At 41.9% G+C, this 18,809-nt stretch overlaps 1 protein-coding gene across 1 annotated transcript in view; it reads right to left on the bottom strand.

Moving 5' to 3' along the window:
- The window catches only part of PTPN14 (protein tyrosine phosphatase non-receptor type 14), a 209,516-nt gene that overhangs the window by 18,700 nt on the left and 172,007 nt on the right, over positions 1-18,809 (bottom strand). Inside the window, exons 12-16 of the mRNA XM_017868794.1 lie at positions 16,986-17,043; positions 12,812-12,890; positions 9,354-10,831; positions 4,046-4,189; positions 2,319-2,537 (exon numbers count right to left, since the gene is read on the bottom strand). Of these exons, the coding sequence (XP_017724283.1) occupies positions 2,319-2,537; positions 4,046-4,189; positions 9,354-10,831; positions 12,812-12,890; positions 16,986-17,043 (1,978 nt within the window). The remainder of the gene's footprint in view (positions 1-2,318; positions 2,538-4,045; positions 4,190-9,353; positions 10,832-12,811; positions 12,891-16,985; positions 17,044-18,809) is intronic.

The raw sequence follows: 18,809 nt of genomic DNA, 5'->3' as shown, positions 1-18,809 counted from the left end.
CAACTGAACTACAGTCATGACATTACTTTGGATAATAAAATTATTACCCCTGCGGCTCAGGGTGATCAGGGGAAGATAATTCTACAGCTATAAATACTAGCTGCAGAGAACCATAAATAAGAAGTTGTATCCAAAGTGTTAAAGGTCATGCTGTCAAGGTGAAATGGTGGCCTTTGGAGGAATTCTTTCTATTCTCCCTTCCAGCTCTGTGCCTTGATATTGCAAAGGCAGGCCCCTTCTACATCTATGCAATGCAGATCTCTGGAGAGTTCAAAAAGCAATGAAGTCATCATTGTTTGAAACTTCTTTCCCTCATTTATTTGATAAAACTGTATGCTAACTTGATTCAAACAAAAACAATGTAAGTTATTGTCTCATTACACAAGACATGTTTAGGTCAAAGCTGGCAAGAAAAATCCATTTTCCAAATACTAGTGGGAGATAACATTCATATATTTGCTGGCTAGGAGTTTGGTTTATCCGTGGAATTATGATTTTAAACATTAGCCTCTCTGGCACCCAACGTATAGGAAACATAAATACTTCCAGAGAATGCTGCTGCTGCCTGGGGCCTTTCAGCATATTCCAAGTATTGACAGGAGGGTATTAAAACCTGCATTAAAAACACAACAAGCAGTGCTACTGAGGTAGATTTCACAGATGTGATTCCACCTCTGGAGCAAATAAATCTCTGTTCTGTGTTAACGGCTGCTTGGAACCCAGGGGGGAAAACATTGGCAAAATATACACCTCTATTCCAAAACACAGGGACAAGTTCTTGCAAGCTCCATGGGTCTATTAAATGCACCCATGTCTAACCCAGATCCACAGGATGAAATGTGGGCCACAGAGAATACCAAGGAAGGGAATGCTTCTCAGTTAACAATGCCCGATGGGCACAGTTTATACAAAGTGACAGCTTTTTTCAGAGAGCAGATGGAAAATAGTGGAAGAGATCTGGCCAAAAGAAGAAGATAATATAATATTGCTATGTAAGATCTTCATAGACACTCTATCAAGAAGCAGCTGTGTGAACTGCATCCTTGTTTGAATACATTACGTTGGTCATTGTTTCATAATCTAAACTAAGCCCATGAAACCCACCGACAGTTTATTTAAGAGTTTCCTAGAGTTCATTTTTTACTTCTCACTCTCAAAATCCAAGTAAAATTAGTAACATGATCTATGACAGTTACTCTTTTATATTTCTTTTGACAGTTTATAATTATTAAAAACTATGGTTGTCTGTGTATATTAATAAAAATACTATATACCCAACCATGCTATACTTTTCACATTCTGTATCAAAACTAGTTATAATTGACACACAAACTAGATACCTAACTAGCCTTTAGAGGCTCAATAAAACCTGTTAATAATTCTGCTACAGTTGAAAAGTCCAATGAGGAAAGCAAATAATTCTAGACGAGGCCAAAAACAGGTTTCTAAGGCTATTGATCACAGTAGACTATTAATTGAACCTTGTATTATTTAACAACATCCTATAACAATGGCTTTAACATTAATAGATGAACAAATCTCCCACTTCAGAGTTGAGAGCAAATGGTGACATTCTAAATAAGTATCCTCTGTTAACAGGGACTCTGAGGAAGGTAAGCTATTTAAGAAACATTTAACTATATGTACACATGTATCCATAACTCAACTGCAGAAGTGCTAAACTATGTAATACTGACATACAAAGGTTTAAAGTATTTGAAATAATAACAAAAACTTACTAACACAAATTCATTGACTAATGTGGCACATCTTTCAAGATTCAATATTAACCACACTTTTAGAGTGCAGGTGAAAATTACTCCACTCTTCTAAATACCATGCAATAATAGGACTTGTGCTTTTATAAAACACATAACCCACAGTATTGTAAGGGAGAAACAATCGTTTCTGTTGTTATTGAACATAACACCTGAATGTCAGTAACGCAATACCTGTAACTTCCAAAGTCTCCATCTCTGCTAATTACAAACCAAAAAGGATAATCTTCAGTTTTTCCTGTGAGTATAGACAAAGTTACAGCCCACAGAGAGAAGAAAAAGTTAAGGCCTCTGTCATGAGTGAGCTTCAGAAATCCCTGACCCGAGGGTCTTCCTGAGGCTGCTAGACTTCCTTCTCTCTGCAGTGATAGACATGCCCTTCCACCTGACTAAGAAAAGCACAGGAGTTCAAAAACCATCCCTGAGGGTCTGGGGACAAGCCAAAAGGTACAGCTGCAGCCCACACATTTTCTTCTCCCCGCATTTTTACCTTTAACCCAGCCATCTTTAACAAACCTTCTAACAGGCTTGCCTTCCTACCTTGATGTGGGAGGCGTTAATATATCCCGTGTTATTTTCTTTGGTTGGTATCAGCTCTACTCGATTCTCCTCATAGGGGACAACTTCACGGATTCGGCTGCGCTCGGCATTTTCTGGCAGAGCTGCTGTGCTGAAAATGCCATTCGCCTTTTTCTTTGGAATTTGCTCATATTCTGTGAACACCATTCCCTCTTCTAGTTTCTTCTTCAGGGTTCTGAACTGCAACAGAAATTGATCTTCAGCTCTCTAAATTATTGGATCCAAAAACTCAATGAAACAACCAAATTTCTTTAAATATTTAGCGATTGTTTTAATAAGAGATTTCAAGTTGTATAATCAATACTCGGTTTGTCTCCTTATCAACCATATTGATTGTTTCCCTTGTCTAATAACCATTTTCCTTCTTACTCATAAGTAGAACAAATCTGCAAGAACTAGCAAGAGTTAAAATTCAAAAATCAATTTTTTGCTATTAACAACAGTTTAAAGTCCTAATGATAAAGAGACTGTTAATTTTAATTATCCAAACATCCTTTTCTCCACCTATGTAGCTGTTTTTAAGATGACACTGGGTCCACAGTTCTATAGCTCTGAGGATTAAATCTCTCTCTTTTTACCTCTTCCCTGGCCAAACTAATAATTACAATAACATGGTATTAATTGGGTTAAATGATTCCTCTGAAGTCCCTTCTGGCTTTAAAAACATTCTAATTCTGGATACATACTGGCAGAAATCGAACACCCTAATTTTATTAGTACTCTATTACATTTATACAACCTGTTTATTAACCTTCTGACAGCAATTTCAGGAACTAAGGATACACCTTTCTTCACCTCTAAAACACTACCATGCAGCTGCTTTCTGCTTTTCAAAACCCATGTTTTCACAATGCATTATCCAGACAATTATAAATCAGCCTCATTTTATGGCCATATGAGGGGACAGCATTTTTAAAGAACTCTATAAATGCTTGGATACAAGGTCATGTCTTTTGCGGGAAACATGGATGGAACTGAAGGCTATTTTCCTTAGCAAACTAACGCAGAAACAGAAAACCAAATACTGCATGTTCTCACTTATAAGTGGGAGCTAAATGATAAGAATTTATGAACACAAAGAAGGAAACAACAGACACTGGGGCCTACTTGAGGGTGGAGGGTGGAAGGGGGAGAGGAACAGAAAAGGTAACCATGGGGTACTGAGCTTAATACCTGGGTGATGAAATAATACGTATAACAAACCCCTGTGACACGTGTTTACCTATGTAATAAACTTTCACATGTGCCCCCAAAACTAAAAGTTTTAAAAAATTAAAATAAAATAAATGATTGGATAAAATAATCACTTCCTAAGAAATGGCAATTGCTCACAAAAATCATAGAAATTGAGAGCTACCGCAAGTGTTTAACTTGTGCATTTTACAAAAAGGGAAGCAGGCCCAAAGAAATTGAGTGACTTGACCAAGTCATACAGCATGTTAGGGGCTGGTGGTTTTAGGCAACCAATGATCCGCCAACCGGACAAAGCAGGAAGACCGGAATGAAGAAACAGGAGATGCTGGAAGGGACTGATTTAATGCAACACAATTATGCCTGATCTTCCTAATCTCAGACTGAAGAAATAATGCATCACACAAATCTCAGTGCTGGCATATTTGAGGAAGGAGGGTGTTTTGGGATCCTCAGACTACAGAGAATGAATCACATTTGACAAGCCTGCCACTTACCCTCTCGTCCATGGGAACCCGGGTGGCATCAACTCGATTCTCTTCCCGCCCTGAGACTCGAGCCACCGAGAGCCCGTTCAACGCTGCCAACATCAGCGGCCTCTTCTGTGCCTCCAGGCCTGCCATCTTCTGCTTCTCTAGATTCTTGCGGCAAGAAAAGACATGTTCTCATTGTTTATAATACTAGTAGAATGTTGGAATGTGTTTTAATCTCCTCAAATCTGTAACTCCCCAGCCAAGGAATGCAGACAATCACCATCAGTAGGGCAAATTCAAACACAGCCTTCCCACTATTCCCACTGGGCCCCCGGAAGCCAGTTCCTACAGGACTCCTGAGCTTTTATTCTTAATTAACTCCTTAGCTAGATACACCAATAAATAAGAAAAAAGACTCCCTAAAAATACACCCTGCCATAGGGCAAAACAAAACAAAAACAAAATAGGGTACGTGAGATACACTTTAGAAAGATAAGGATGACAAGACAAGGAAAAGAGAAACAGGGTTATAGGAATCATCTAATCCAATCACAGTGATGGACCTTTTGCACAGATGGAATGGAGCAAAACTTGTAAAACAGTTTGTTGTTGATTGAGAGATCCACACACATAAACTGTAGAGAAAAATCTTCCTAAGTTTCCGTCCTGAGGATGTCCTTGGAGTACCTAAGGGTGGTATCATGCCCAGAATTGAAAACTGATGTGGTTTAGCAAACTCACTAACACCAAAGCCTGGCTGGGGTCATCTAAGATGATCCACAGGCCTTACCCTTCAGGCTTCACCCAGGAGGGCCCACAATAACAGAGACTGTGCCTGCCAACACAGATGGTGGGACATCACTGCATGCCACTGAGCTATGGGGGAACATGGACTCCAGAACCGAGCAGACCACTTAGGGAAAGGTTTCGATGTTCACACCTGGCCCCGGTTTGTGGCTTTTTGATTTCCATCCTCTCCACCCTCAACTCTAAATTGAAATTGGATTGGGCAGGGCTGGTTTTTAGCCTCCTGCTGTGCTTCCTCAGGTCCTTGAAACTGACCGACTATGAAAAGCTCTTTATGCTCACTTCAAGCAAGCCACAAAGGCCTTTCCTAAAATTAAGTGTGTCCTGGAAGTTAAGGGAAGAACACAGGCACTCCTCACAGAAGCAGATGAGTTTTGCAAGGTTTAGGATTTTGATTCACACTGAAGGGCAACCCATTTGCAGATTCATTTGACTGCCACAGATGAAGAGCCATTGAATCCCCGGTTTCTTTTCAAGCCTTGAGACACTTTTTTCCTTATTCTATGATGTATAAATTCACTCCCCAGGAAGAGGTCTTGATGGAGCCATCCCACAGAGTTATGAATTATTCTAATTGCAGGTGGGGGGACTGCATTACGCCCTTCCATGTGTTTCCATAATGTCACCTACAATCAGAATGAAGCCTGTGTGAGTGACACTGACAATAGGATGCCTGTCCTGGTGACCACGGACTCATCAGACAAACCAAAGGAGTGTCTCAGAGGAGGTTACTGGGAGAAAGTGAGAAAAGTACTGTGAAAGGAAAATATCTTGGACCCCAAATCACTAAGCTAAAAGGAAAAGTCAAGCTGGGAACTGCTTGGGCAAACCTGCCTCCCATTCTATTCAAAGTCTCCCCTCTGCTCACTGAGATAAATGCGTATCTGATTGACTCCTTTGGAGAGGCTAATCAGAAACAAAAGAATGCAACTATTTGCCTCTCACCTACCTGTGACTTGGAAGCCCCCTCCCTACTTGCAAGTCTTCCTGCCTTTGCTTCAAGTTGTCCCGCCTTTCCAGAGAGAACCAATACTGACCGATGTCTCATGTCTCCCTAAAATGTATAAAACTAAGCCATGCCCCGACCACCTTGGGCACATGTCATCAGGACCTCCTGAGGCTGTGTCACAGGTGTGTACCCTCAACCTTGGCAGAATAAACTTTCTACATTAACTGAGACCTGTCTCAGATTTTCTGGGTTTACAGTACCCAAAGACTTACCACCAAAAGATATAATATTCTTACAAATGGCCGTGGTCTGTCAATTCTTGGGAACCCCCTGGGAGAAGATTCTGGATTAAAATGTTTTAGGTCTTTGTTTGCTTGCTGCTAGTTTTGGGGAGAAAGAGTTTTTCTTTTTCTTTTTTTTTATTTTTTTATTTCTGTCACCTCTTTCACTTGGGAATCTATTTTCACTGCTCTCCAAAGTTTTGAGAAGGTAATAGTTCTGGAAAATGGGTCCTGAGCTCCTCTCAGCAGTCCCGCTTCCTTTCCACCTGCCCTACAAGGCGACCCTAACTGGGTCTAAGACAGAAAGTAATTAACTTGTCTTTATTGAGAAAGGATTATTACTCAGTGATAAATCAAAGTATGTCTCTTTGATCCTTCTCACCCTATCAGCTTGCTACCAGAGATAAAAATAATAATAATAATAATTCACAAGCTCTGATCTGGCCTTTTCTTCTCAGTGCATCAACTTCTGGCTAGGGGACTACAAGCAGGGAAGTATCTTCAAGGAAGCGGTAGGAGCCAGAATGAGGAGCTACAAAAGCAGCTGAACCATCCATCAAATAGACAAGCAGGTCCAGGAGAGCTGCCCAGAGGGCAAATTCTCACCATACCTGCACACTCCGCCCCACTCCTGAGTTTTCTTTTGCTAAAAGTTTCTCATTGTGTTCTGATCAAGAGGGCCCTTAGAATGGCCATCACCTCTCATGAATTCCCATCAAGCTGGCAAAAGTTGCCCATAGTGAGGAGAGCAGAGAAGTATCTGACCTGTGGGGATGCTGCTTAGGCTAAGGGGTGAGTTTTGCATTAAAACAAAACAGGTGGAGACTCATCTTGGGCTCAGAGCCACTGGCATTGTCACCACCTTGCCTGGCCTCCTGGCTCACTGAAGAAGCTCCTAATCCACCTCTAAGGTCTGCTGGTGTCCTTGAGCTCCTGAGTGTAGCAGATTTGGGAAAAAAAAAAAAAATCAACAGGGAAAATGAAGTAGAAATGGGATAATTATTTTCTTGAACTAAAGGTTAATGGCTAAAATTTGCTAGTCATTATTACCTACATGAATGGAATGGAAAAGCATCTGGAGAAAAAACAATAGTGAAAATCCCCTTGTTCCTTTGTGATAATGCAAGGAGCTATAAGGAGGAGACCCTGCCAAGATTTTGGCTACAGGCTATTTGTTTAATACGAGTAAGAAGAGAAGAGGATGAATACAACCAAAATGAGGTTAAGGGACCATGTGGACATCATTAAGTATCGAGTTGGCAGGGGAAATAGCTAAATTAAATGCTTAGACTGATAGGTTCTTGATGTTAATGTTGCTTTTAAGTGGCGTGGAAGAAGTATTGAAAAATTATTTTCTACCAATAAATTGCTTTCTTCCATGCTGGGAAAGCTCTCTCCCAGTGGCACCCACCCATACATTTCTTCCATTCCAAGCCAAAGGTTTTCTTTGCTAGAGGCAAAGGTACACCTTGCACAATTTCCTTCCAGGTTTGCAAACAGTCATGTCTGTATAAAAATCTCTTAGCACTACTCTAGTGGGGCTGGCCAAAACTGTGAGGTTGAGAATGTTCTTAAGGTTTTCCAAAAGTAACAAGGTTGCTATAGATTCAATTTCTGACCCCAGGAACTTGGCTTCCTTAAATCATTGGGCCTTGATTGTTCTTTTCAGGTTGAATCCCAATGATGGGTTAGGAAGACCTGGAAATGACGATGGCCAAATGGATTCCATCAAGGCAAATTTTAAGTTACAACTGTTTCAGAGTTCCTAAAATTAGGCTTGGCTACCGTATGGTACAACCGTGGTGAATGAAGAGAAGTCAATCTGGCTTTGATTAGTTCTAATTGGTTTTTTTAAGGGAGTGAAAATGTTCATGGCAAGCAGCAATGGAGATTTTTTTTTTTTTTTTTTTTTTTTGAGACGGGGTCTTGCTCTGTCATCCAGGCTGGAGTGCAATGGCGCCATCTCGGCTCACTGCAACCTCCGCTTTGCGGGTTCAAGTGATTCTCCTGCCTCAGCCTCGTGAGTAACTGGGATTACAGGTGCGCGCCACCATGCCCAGCTAATTTTTATATTTTTAGTAGAGATGGAGTTTCACCATGTTGGTCAGGCTGGTCTAGAACTCCTGACCTCATGATCTGCCTGCCTCAGCCTCCTAAAGTGCTGGGATTACAGGCGTGAGCCACGGCGCCCAGCCGAGATTTTTTAAAGTAGCAATAATCCAAACATTTTCTCACTAGTAAGAACAGATTCACTTCATTGTTCTACATGTACCTGCATAGTCCTGTTCTGACAACATAACTGTCTCCCCAGGTTGTACAATTTTTTTTTTTTTTAAGTGATGAGGTCTAGTCCTGTCATCCAGGCTGGAATGCAGTGGCACAATCATAGGTCGCTGAAGCCTTGAACACCTGGGCTCAAGCAATCCTCCCACCTCAGCCTCCTGATTAGCTAGGACTACAGGCTCCTGCCATGATACCTGTGGTTTCTTTTTTTTTCTGTAGAGATGAGATCTCATTATATTGTCCAGGCTGGCTTCATACTCCCAGCTTCAAGTGATCTTCCTACCTCTTCCTCCCAAGTAGCTGGGACTACAGGTAGCCCCCACCATACATGGCTCTGTACATATTATGAAGAAGACCTATTCATGTCTAATACTAGGATGGATCTTCAAGTGGTAATACGTATGTATATATATGTATGTGTGTATTCACATACATGTGGGTGAATTTTTGATAGAATAAGTTCAATGGATAATTATCCAATTACTGAGTTATATATCTAATTGCTATAATTTTCTTGAATCTGTGTGAAACATTTATTGAAAGAAAATCTGAATATAAAGCTAACATATCACAACCAAGACAATATTGGCGAGTCTGGACTTATGGATCTATACAGAAGGCGGTATAAGGATGTTGCTTTTAATATCTAAATGGAGGTGGGGGACAGCTTTCCTTCAAGAAAATAAAACACTGAAAGACACAGAAAGGTGAGCTTCCATAATAGCAGCTCACACAATTGGAAGTTTGAGCCTTGAATAAACAGCAAAATACTAGCTGAGGCCATTGGCCTCAACAACCTACCAAGTACACCTGTTAGAAGTCACGAAAGAGAATGGAAGATTTATTTGAAAGGGCAAAACCCAACATTTTGTGTAATAAAATACTACCTGTTTAAATGTTCAGTGATTGCTTAAAAACCTACCACATTCCCTGCATAAGGCTTGCCCCTTGCTCAGTGCCTGAAGCATGCGCTTTCACACTGGGAAATGCCCCCGGAGAGGAGGACACTCACCCTGATCATCATCTCTCTCTCTATAATGCTGTCCTCCAGGGAAAACATTTCAGACACAGGTCTCTCCTTCACGGGCTCTTTTTTGACCCGCTCCTTCACGCTTGTCAGGTCGGGTTCCGAGATGGATGGGCCGAGAGAGGCCCCGTTGACAGCCGGCGGGTCGGTCCGGGACACGCTGATGGCCTTGGCCGGCCCGTGCCTCAGCACCCTGGCTCTAGCCATGCCAGGAGGAAGGCTGGGTTGGTCCTGCCTCAGAGCCCCATTGCTCACACTCTTCCTTGGGCCGGGGTACTCAGGCGGGGGCTTGTTGGGGATGCGGGCCAGGGCCGCCTGCAGCTGGGCGCTGTACTCCATCTTCTCCCGGAGCACGGGGATCTGGGGCACCGATTCTGGAGCCTCCTCCTCCTCCTCCTCGCTCTCGCTGCTGTGGATCAGCATGGTGGCATCAGAGAAGGTCTTCTTGTGGTGATACTGAGGGAGCTGGGGGACCTCGTGGCTGCCTGGCCCCTCCTCGGGCGGTCCCTGCTCCCGGAGTGTGTTGCGGCGAGCCATGGGGAGGTGGAGTGACTTGAGCGTCATGGCCTCCATGCCCCGCACCATGCTGTTCATCACCTCCAGGCTGTGGCGCTTGTTCACCGTGCCGTGGTGCTTGGTGGCCGTAAGAGGCTCACTCACCTCCTGGAGAGACTGATGCACCACCGGAGAGCTGTCCTCTTGGAAGGTCTTTACCGAGAGCTGCACCTTCCGGGTCACCAGGTCTGGGCTGCTGCCACTGACGTACTTGTGGCGGTGGCTGGCCAGGTCTGGGGTGCTGGTGGCAGGTCGTGGCCGTGGGTAGGGGGGTGGTGGCCTGAAGAGATAGTTCTTGAGCATGTGGGCCGTGCTGTAGTTATGGTTGCCCTGCAGCTGCATGTTGGCCAGCTCTGGGGTGCTCACCGTGTGCGAGATGGCACTTGCCCCTGGCTTGCTTGGTACCACATTATTCTTTGGGTTCCTCTGGTCAGATGGACTGACAAGTTTGTTGCTGTAGACACCCTGTGGCCCATAAGGGACAGTGTAGGGGTGCCTCTCCCGCATCTCTGGTTGGCTGTACACCAGATCCTCTGGCTGGTTATAGGCATGGGTGTTGATGATGTTGAGGTTTCTCAGAGACTGGCTCTGGCTGTCTGTATGCAGTATCCCCCTCTTCATCTGGCGCATGACTGTCTCATAATCGGGGGTTGGCCTGTACGAGGGCACGATGATCGCGCTGTGCCGGTGGCTCGGGATGTAGTCGGCCCGCATGATGTCACTCCCAGGGATGCTGAGGTTGGAAGATACAGGGGAGGCCTGGATGAAACTTTGCGAGCAGTTGAGGGAGTTGACGCTATGAACGCTACACACGCTGCCATTGGTGACGGTGCCATTTAAATAATTTAAGTCCAGGCTGTTGTGAGAGTTGCAATACAAGGCTTCTTCATTCCCATGAAAAATGCTGTCTACGAGAAGTCAAACAAAGGCACGTGAACCTCCAAGCCATCCTGCCACAACAAAGTACATCCTCATACTCATGAGCTGACTTTTCATTTAAATAAGTCATAAAAAGTGAAATCCCATGGTCTCTACCCACATGTTCTACAGAATAACGGATACCATCTTGGATGAAATGCCAACATACAGAAAGAACACCTTAAGACATACTGAAAAGAAAATGGGAACCTAATGGAAGAAGGCATGCACACATTTGGAGTAAGTGTCGCTTGGGGAAGTTCTCAATTTTGCCATAAGCTTTAAAATCAGGCACCAACAACTGCCCTCCAGTTGGGGAGACCTGTCCTCTTGTGCAGGGCTCAGCAATAGGACTGAATATTTAGACCAGACAGTCAAGAACTTTAATAGGGCAATAGATTTCAATTACTAAGTACTTAGAGCTGCTCTTCCTGACGGCAATGGAAAAAGCCCCTTCACCCAGGGGACTGCTGGGCATTCTAAAGACACAAAACAAATGACGTAGCCAGGATGTCAGCACAGCTAGTTCGTCCTGAGCAGCAATGAAGGCCAAAATTAGAATCATGAGTTCTTTTCGGTAATTTCCCAAATCCCCTCTAGATCTGGTTTCATCACTTAGGTCAATTCAAGTAAAAATTAATTATAGTTTAAAGAGGTCCCTAAAGAGAGAAAAAGCAGATTTCTAAAATCAGGCCCATTCTAGGTGTCCGGTGTTCTCTTACACACACACACCCCTCCAAGGAAGGCAACCTCTTGCCTTTCTGTGGCCAAGATATATTCATTTTTTCACACTACAGATTTAAACATGAGCAAAACAGATAAGCATAAAATCAGAGAAGGTAAAAAACAGAAAAGGTGACTGAAGACATTCAACCATCTGAAGAGTAGGAGTGTGTAAAGAGATCTGATCAGATGAGACGGGCAGAAAAAACAGGGGGACACAGAGACAAATGTGCTGCAATTTATCCGCCTCCCATGGGGTTTGGTGCCATCCCATAGAAATGTGGTAACTTCGCTAGTCTCCTTGTAAAAAGTACTGTTTTTATTAAATTAAATAGTCTTGACTGTCTTGGTTTTCATGCTCACACTTTCAGACAGCAGAGGATTCAAAATGGCCAGGAGCTGATAACATAGAAACTAATTATTCATTTACTACATTTCCAACATCCGAGGTTTTCTACCATCTCTCTTTTTGAAATGCAGTTAGCATAATGATTACGAGTTACCGATTTTCATATCTAAGTTCCACCATTAATCTCTCTGTATTCCAATTTCCATAACTGTAAAATAGAAATAATAATAGTACCTACAGGTTTATTTTAAGGATTACATGAGACAATGTATAGCAAGTACTTACAGCAATACCACAATTGCTCTATGAATGTTAGCTGTTATCATGAAGTCATTACTAGAAGAAGCTTTTTCACACATTTTGCATGGGAGATGTTTTGGGAGAAAGAGAGGAATAGAACAGATTTACCTTACTCTGAGAAGAAAAAAGCAAGTGTACCAAGAAAGGGGCTGGAGAAAGAGATGAGAAAAACAGCTAAAAGAAAAGGCTGACTTTGTTTATTTCTTCCAATTATTCTGCATGCCCATGTTCTATGTCACCATGAAAACCTGAGTGACTGCCATGAGTTTAATGATACTGGCAATGAAGGTGAAGTGCATTCACTTGGGCTGAGCTGTCAAACTCTCTTCTCTAAGCTCCCTTAGGAAAGGGAGGAGAAAAGGACTTGCTCACTGCCTTGGCCCTGACTCCCTGAGCAGCCAATAGTGGGGAAATTTTTTGATCAGAGGTAACTGATAGTCTAGGCCATCCACAAATTGAAGCTGTTAGCTACTGTCATTCAGATGAGGACAAAGTTAAAAAGAAAGCATCCCTGTCATCTTTTTTTTAAAGCCTTCTTTACTGCTTACTGGTATTCAACTTCTTGTCTTAAGAAGAGAGAACGGCAAGCCAGAGTTACCTTGCGAGGTGTGCGTTTCCGAGTAGTGCTCACCACACTGGACGTGAACGGGAGGCAGGATGTACGGCTGCTGCCTGGGCTGAAACAGAGAACATAGAGGAGGTGGGGAGGCCTGGGCAGACACGGCCGATGACTCACACAGCCGGCCCAGGCACACGGCAGTCCCGCCATGTCGTCAGGGAGGCTCGTGGCAGCCGCTGTCCCTGCCACCCCTTTGACTCAACCTTCTTCTACCCATCTGCACTCCCATCTCATCACTAAGTTTGGAACTGGAGAAATGGTAAGGGAGAAATGAAGTTGGTTCAAGATCAGAAAGAGAAAGAGGTTACCATCAAAGACCAAATGTAACCATTTACTATATATGTTCTAATATACTTGCAAAGTTCTCTATGCCTTCTTTCACAAGAATAACTTAGAAGAGGTAAATTATTCAAGGCAGGCAGACTCACTGAGCTCAGGAGTTCAAGACCAGCCTGGGCAACACAGTGAAATGCCATTTCTATTAAAAATACAAAAATTAGCCAGGCATGGTGGCACATGCCTGTAGTCCGAGCTACTCATGAGGCTGAGGCAGGAGAATCACTTGAACCCGGGAGGTGGAGGTTGCAGTGAGCTGTGATCGCGCCACTGCACTTCAGCTTGGGCAACAGATTGAGACTTCGTCTCCAAGAAAAAAAAAAAAAAAAATTATCTGGGTGTGGCGGCGTGCACCTGTAGTCCCAGCTACTTGGGAGGCTGAGGTGTGAGAGTCATTGAGCCTGGGAGGTGGAAGTTGCAGTAAGCCAAGATCGTGCCACTGCACTCCAGCCTGGTGACAGAGCAAGCCTCCATCTGAAAAAAAAAAAAAAAAAAGAAAGAAAGAAAAGAAAGAAAGAAAGAAAGGAAAGAAAAAGAAAGGAAAGGAAAGGAAGGAAGGAAGAAAGAAAGAGAAAGTAAATTATTATAACCCATCTCAGAAATGAGAATAAGAGGGACACCTGTTTTGTTCTCAAAATTCCATTCACAAGCTCCTACATATCAGTACAACTGTGCCTGAGACCCCAGTTCACAGCTCCACATCAACCTTCAACAGGAACAGGGTTAGTGTTAAACTGAGCCCAGGGTGAATCTATTTAAATATCTCAAATGTGGCCCACAACAATGAGTGTATAGCTCTCCAGACCACTTGCTGACCTTCCCATATGCAGAACCAAGTGTGGAAAGGGCCCTGTCTACCCGCCACTGCAGTGCAGAATCTTTTCCACAGTCTCTTAAAGATGGCTATTTAGACTGAACCTGAATAACTTCATGCTGTGGAAGAGGGACAAGTGACAAGTTTTCAGAGAAACAAAACAAAACAAAACAAAACAAAAAAAATGCACACTTTTTGGTGAGCCAACAAAGGAAAGACAGTTATGCACTAACGTAATCTAGAGCAAGCCATTTAACCTCAGTCGGTCTCAGTTTCCTGTCAGTCAAATCAAGCTCTTCCCTCCCCTACCTCAAGTATTATCCATTTTATTTATGTACTGAGGTTCCAGGTAAGAATTTGTTTGAAGTAAGAGTTTTGATTTGCAGGGGAAAAAAATCTTCAAAACCCTTAAGCTTGTAAGCCACCAAACAGAGTAATATCTTATATTTCTTTTTTCTGAGACATTGTCTCACTCTATTGCCCAGGCTGGAGTGCGGTGGCACAATCTTGACTTACTGCAACCTCCGCCTCCTGAGTTCAAGAGATTCTCATGCCTCAGCCTCCCTAGTAGCTGGGATCACAGGTGCTGCACCACCACGCCCAGCTAGTTTTTGTATTTTTAGTAGAGACGGGGTTTCACCATGTTGGCCAGGCTGGTCTTGAACTCTTGACCTCAGGTGTTCCACCCGCCTTGGCCTCCCAAAGTGCTGGGATTACAGGTGTGAGCCACTGTGCCCAGCCAATCTCTTGTATTTCTATTAGCCTTATAGATTTTAAAGGTTACTATTTTGAGAGAAGAATCTGAGATCAAACCAAGAAAACCAAATCCAGCAGGGGTCACACTTTCTCAGCATCCCTCAATGGAAGAACCACACCGGCCAAGAGCTTGAAGCTGGGTGACTAACTCACCTATCATTTTCTCTGCCACAAACAATGCTTGATCTTCAAAGTGGCAATAAAGAAAAGGGATCCAAGAATTAAAAGGAATCAAGACAGAAGAAATGAAGAACTGAAATCAATCTAAGAAAGCAGTTCGGGCTACCAAAGAAAAGGGGCTATATTCCCAAGTCTCCCTTTGGCTGATTTTGAGTTGAAATTTAAAATATTTTCCTTTTCTTGGCAATACATAATTCAACTCAAGCTTTCCATGGTAGCACAACCATTTTCAGGCTTTAAAGAAAAGCATAGTGGGGAGGAATCTGTACAAGGGAATAGAAATACACCGCAAGGCAAAGTGGGTTTACTGTCTTTTCTTGCCTTATTTTAAAAAATCTAGTAAGTAAGTTACGGTTTATGAACTGACATAAATGAGCAGACTTACACCAGTTCACAAACAGCATTGTCAAAGGATAATAATAGCTAATCCCTCAAACATCATTTCAGGATTTTATTATTTATTGCATCTCTTTATATATTCTAATTCATTATTCCATTTCTTTCCAGACCTGCTAATAGAGAAACAAATTTGATGCCAAAATATAGACAGAAGAGGGCAGGTGAAAAATAGCAATGAGAAGTTCTGGTTATCAGCAAGGAAGCCAAGAGACAATGTTATCTGGTCTTACTCACTCATTGTAAGAAACTCTTGGTGAAATGATTTAAGCCTAAAGGACAGGAGAAAGAGGGAAGCCATTAATTGGATCAGACTTCCTATAAACTGTCTTCATCTGAATAAAATAGGTAAGCCTCTGCATCCTCTCTGGATAATGAAGACAAGATAAGATCACAAGAGAGCTTTAAAACACTTTGCCTCCCATAGGGTTTCAAGGGTGTAAATGTAAAATTATTTTGCTAATAAAGACATCTATACTCTAAAGAAGGGAAAAGGAAGATAACATTCATAAAGGAGAAGAATAAAGAATTCAGTGCCATGAACAAATCTATTGGTACTCAGGGGAAAGCCCAAGGTCTCTCTTAGATCTCCAGGGCCCAGGACCACATGTGAGGTATGGTGCATAATACTGAGAGAAATAATATTCACATAGGCACTCAGGAATTACTGCGATGTTATAATGGCTCAACTCAAGAATTCAAAGAGTCCACATCTAAGCATTTTCCAGAAAATAATTTTTTCTCAAAACGTTCCCTTCAAAAGACAAGTTAAAGACATGCTATAGTGTATACATTGAATATGAAGAAAAGCTCAATTGCATTCTATCAACTTGAAGGAACTGTTGATCTAGAGAAGTTCAAAGGTCATATGTTTATTTTGATTTTGTGTAAAAAATAATAAACTAAAATAAAAGAATTGTGAGTTAAAAAAAGCAGAAAACATTAAAGGAAACCAATTATTAACATCTGTTATCCTTGAGTAATCCTCAAAACATAGCCTAAGACAGAACACATGCATTGAAATTAATTGTTTCCTTATTCACATGATGAGGAGAGCAACTTAAAACAAACAAAAAAGCAGCAGCTAAAGCTAGATCAATTCAAACTCTGCTGGCTAACTAAAGCCTAAAATTATCGAAGTGCTTTGGAAATCTGATTTTTTTAGAAAGGCCTAAAATTAGGAACTATGCAATCGATTTGCCCCATCAGATACTCTGCCTGAGACCACCAACCAGATCCGTTCAGTTTTTGCTCATTTAGAAGACATTTTCTCACTAGTTTATTAAGCTCTCTCTATGGCAGTGAACACAAAAGAATTTGTGGAGCTCATAACTGAAGATGTATCTTCACACAACAACCAGAACAGATAAGCAAGGGGATGAAAACACACCATGGGCTGTATGCTGATGGAACATGGTCCCACAGGCCTGGAATAAGACCTACTCTCAGGGTAAACCCTCAGCCTCAGCCACACTTAAGAGTAGTGGTGGGCATAGATGGATCCAAGGGGGACAAAATGGGTGTGCATCGCACCTGCTTGACAGAATGATGCCTCTGTGTTCTCACAAAATTTCACCTCCTCATGATGCCCTCATCATCCCCCTGCCTCAAATTAACAACAAAGAATGCTCAACAGTCAGATCACTTGATCACTGCAGCTTCTATACATACCAGAGAGGATCGGCTCCAGGTAGGCTGGCGTCTGATGGGGGGTGGAGAATTTGACTGTCTACATGAAGAGGTGAAAAAATGAGAATGGTTATTATTATTGATATAAAAAGACCAGATAGACAAGGGAGGGAGAGGAAGTAAATCAACAAGATTGGTAATTGTTACATCAAGCCATAAACATGGCTTATTTCCGGGTAGTAACACTAAGAACAATCTTGATTTCCTTTGTTTTTCTCTATTTTCAAAACGTTCAGATAGGATACTTTTAGAGTAAGTTTTACAAAGTAATATTAAACAAATGGAGGCTTATTTCTATAGAAAGACTGAGGAAAATAAGCAAGACTGAAAATATCACATTACATGGATTTTAAAATTGTACTCTTTCTACTGTTGTATAGATGTAAAATCCTTCATAGTTTTTTTAAAAAATGCAAGAAAAAATATTTTTAAAATGCTTCTAGTCAAATGAAAATACAAAATAGATACAATATTTTCAGTGTGACTATATAAAAGGTACTTTTTATTAAGATAATACATTTTACAAACATTTATCTGATCAGATATTTTCCAGACTAAGAATCAACATATTTTTTAATGTACAGATTAAAAAATGAATTGGAAGTATTAGCAAATTCTTGAGAGTTGAAATCAAAGATGCCTTCAAGCCATGGGTCCCAAATGCTATAATATTTTCCCTCATTCTCAGTGCTACCATAAAACAAACAAACAAATAAAAAAAACAGGACTTGTACAGTTTTTTATTAGGGTAAGTTCTTCAATTCAAAGGACTCTCCTTATTCTGAGATTTCATCCTTCCTACTTTTTTGGTGATAAAATATATTTTATGAAATGATGGAGGTAATATAGCAATGGTGGATTTTTAAACGACTGGCTAAACAATACAATATTATCAGACCTATGTTATATATACTGCCCCCTAATTTTTCTCCCTATATCAAGAAATTGAGGAGCCACTCAACAGAGCTATACCTCCAGACGACAAGCAGCAGCTCTGCAGGAGCAGAAAAATCAGTAACGATCTTTTAGAGGTCAGAGAGTATCGCCCTCTGGAGAAGGACGCTGCTGTGTGTGCGTGGAGAAGGACGCTGTTAAGATTATGCCAGTTCACAGAACTCCAGAGGGATGCCCCAGGCCATAACATCGTGCTGGGACGCTGAACTGCATATGGAATTTAATGGGAGTGTGTGTGTGTGTGTGTGTATAATTTTGAGAGTGCGCCCCAGGTTTTTAATCAGGTAAGAGGTTAGGAACCTCTTATACTTGGTTAGGAAGAAGAAAGGAATGGTTATCACAGAAGCAGAATTGAGAAACAGAATTTCTTCTTAGTTTTCAGACTAATATGTGATGTTCACTAATACTGGAGGAAAAGACTACACACAAAAAAAGAAAGCACTCCGTAAATTTTATAGTAAAACCATTTGCTGAGCTGTGCTTAAATCAGAAGACAAGAGTAAAATCCAGTTCTCAGTTTTTAAATTCACCCTAGAGAAGTCAAGGATAGCATTCTTGTTCATGTCAAAGATACCCCGAGAAGTCAAGGGCAACAGCAGAGTAGAAATACACAGAAGTGACCTATCAGGAACCTGCTCAAGAGAATGGTGTGGTGGGGCACATGGGAGAATGTGTCTAGAAGAAACGTATAGCCGCTTCACTTGCCACTCCCCGATCAGGCCTTCTTCTGATTTACATTTACAAACCAAGCGGGTAGGCCTAATACTATCAGACATACTTTCAGACCCCGACAGTGACCAATTGCAGTGACTGGCTTGAAAGAGCCTCCGTGGTGTGGAGAAAAAAGTCTGC

This window comes from Rhinopithecus bieti, unplaced genomic scaffold, assembly GCF_001698545.2.
Source record: "Rhinopithecus bieti isolate Rb0 unplaced genomic scaffold, ASM169854v2 scaffold_2574, whole genome shotgun sequence".
Lineage (NCBI taxonomy): Eukaryota > Metazoa > Chordata > Mammalia > Primates > Cercopithecidae > Rhinopithecus > Rhinopithecus bieti.
Note: the sequence above shows the minus strand (reverse complement) of the source record. Positions and strands in the feature narration are given on the sequence as shown.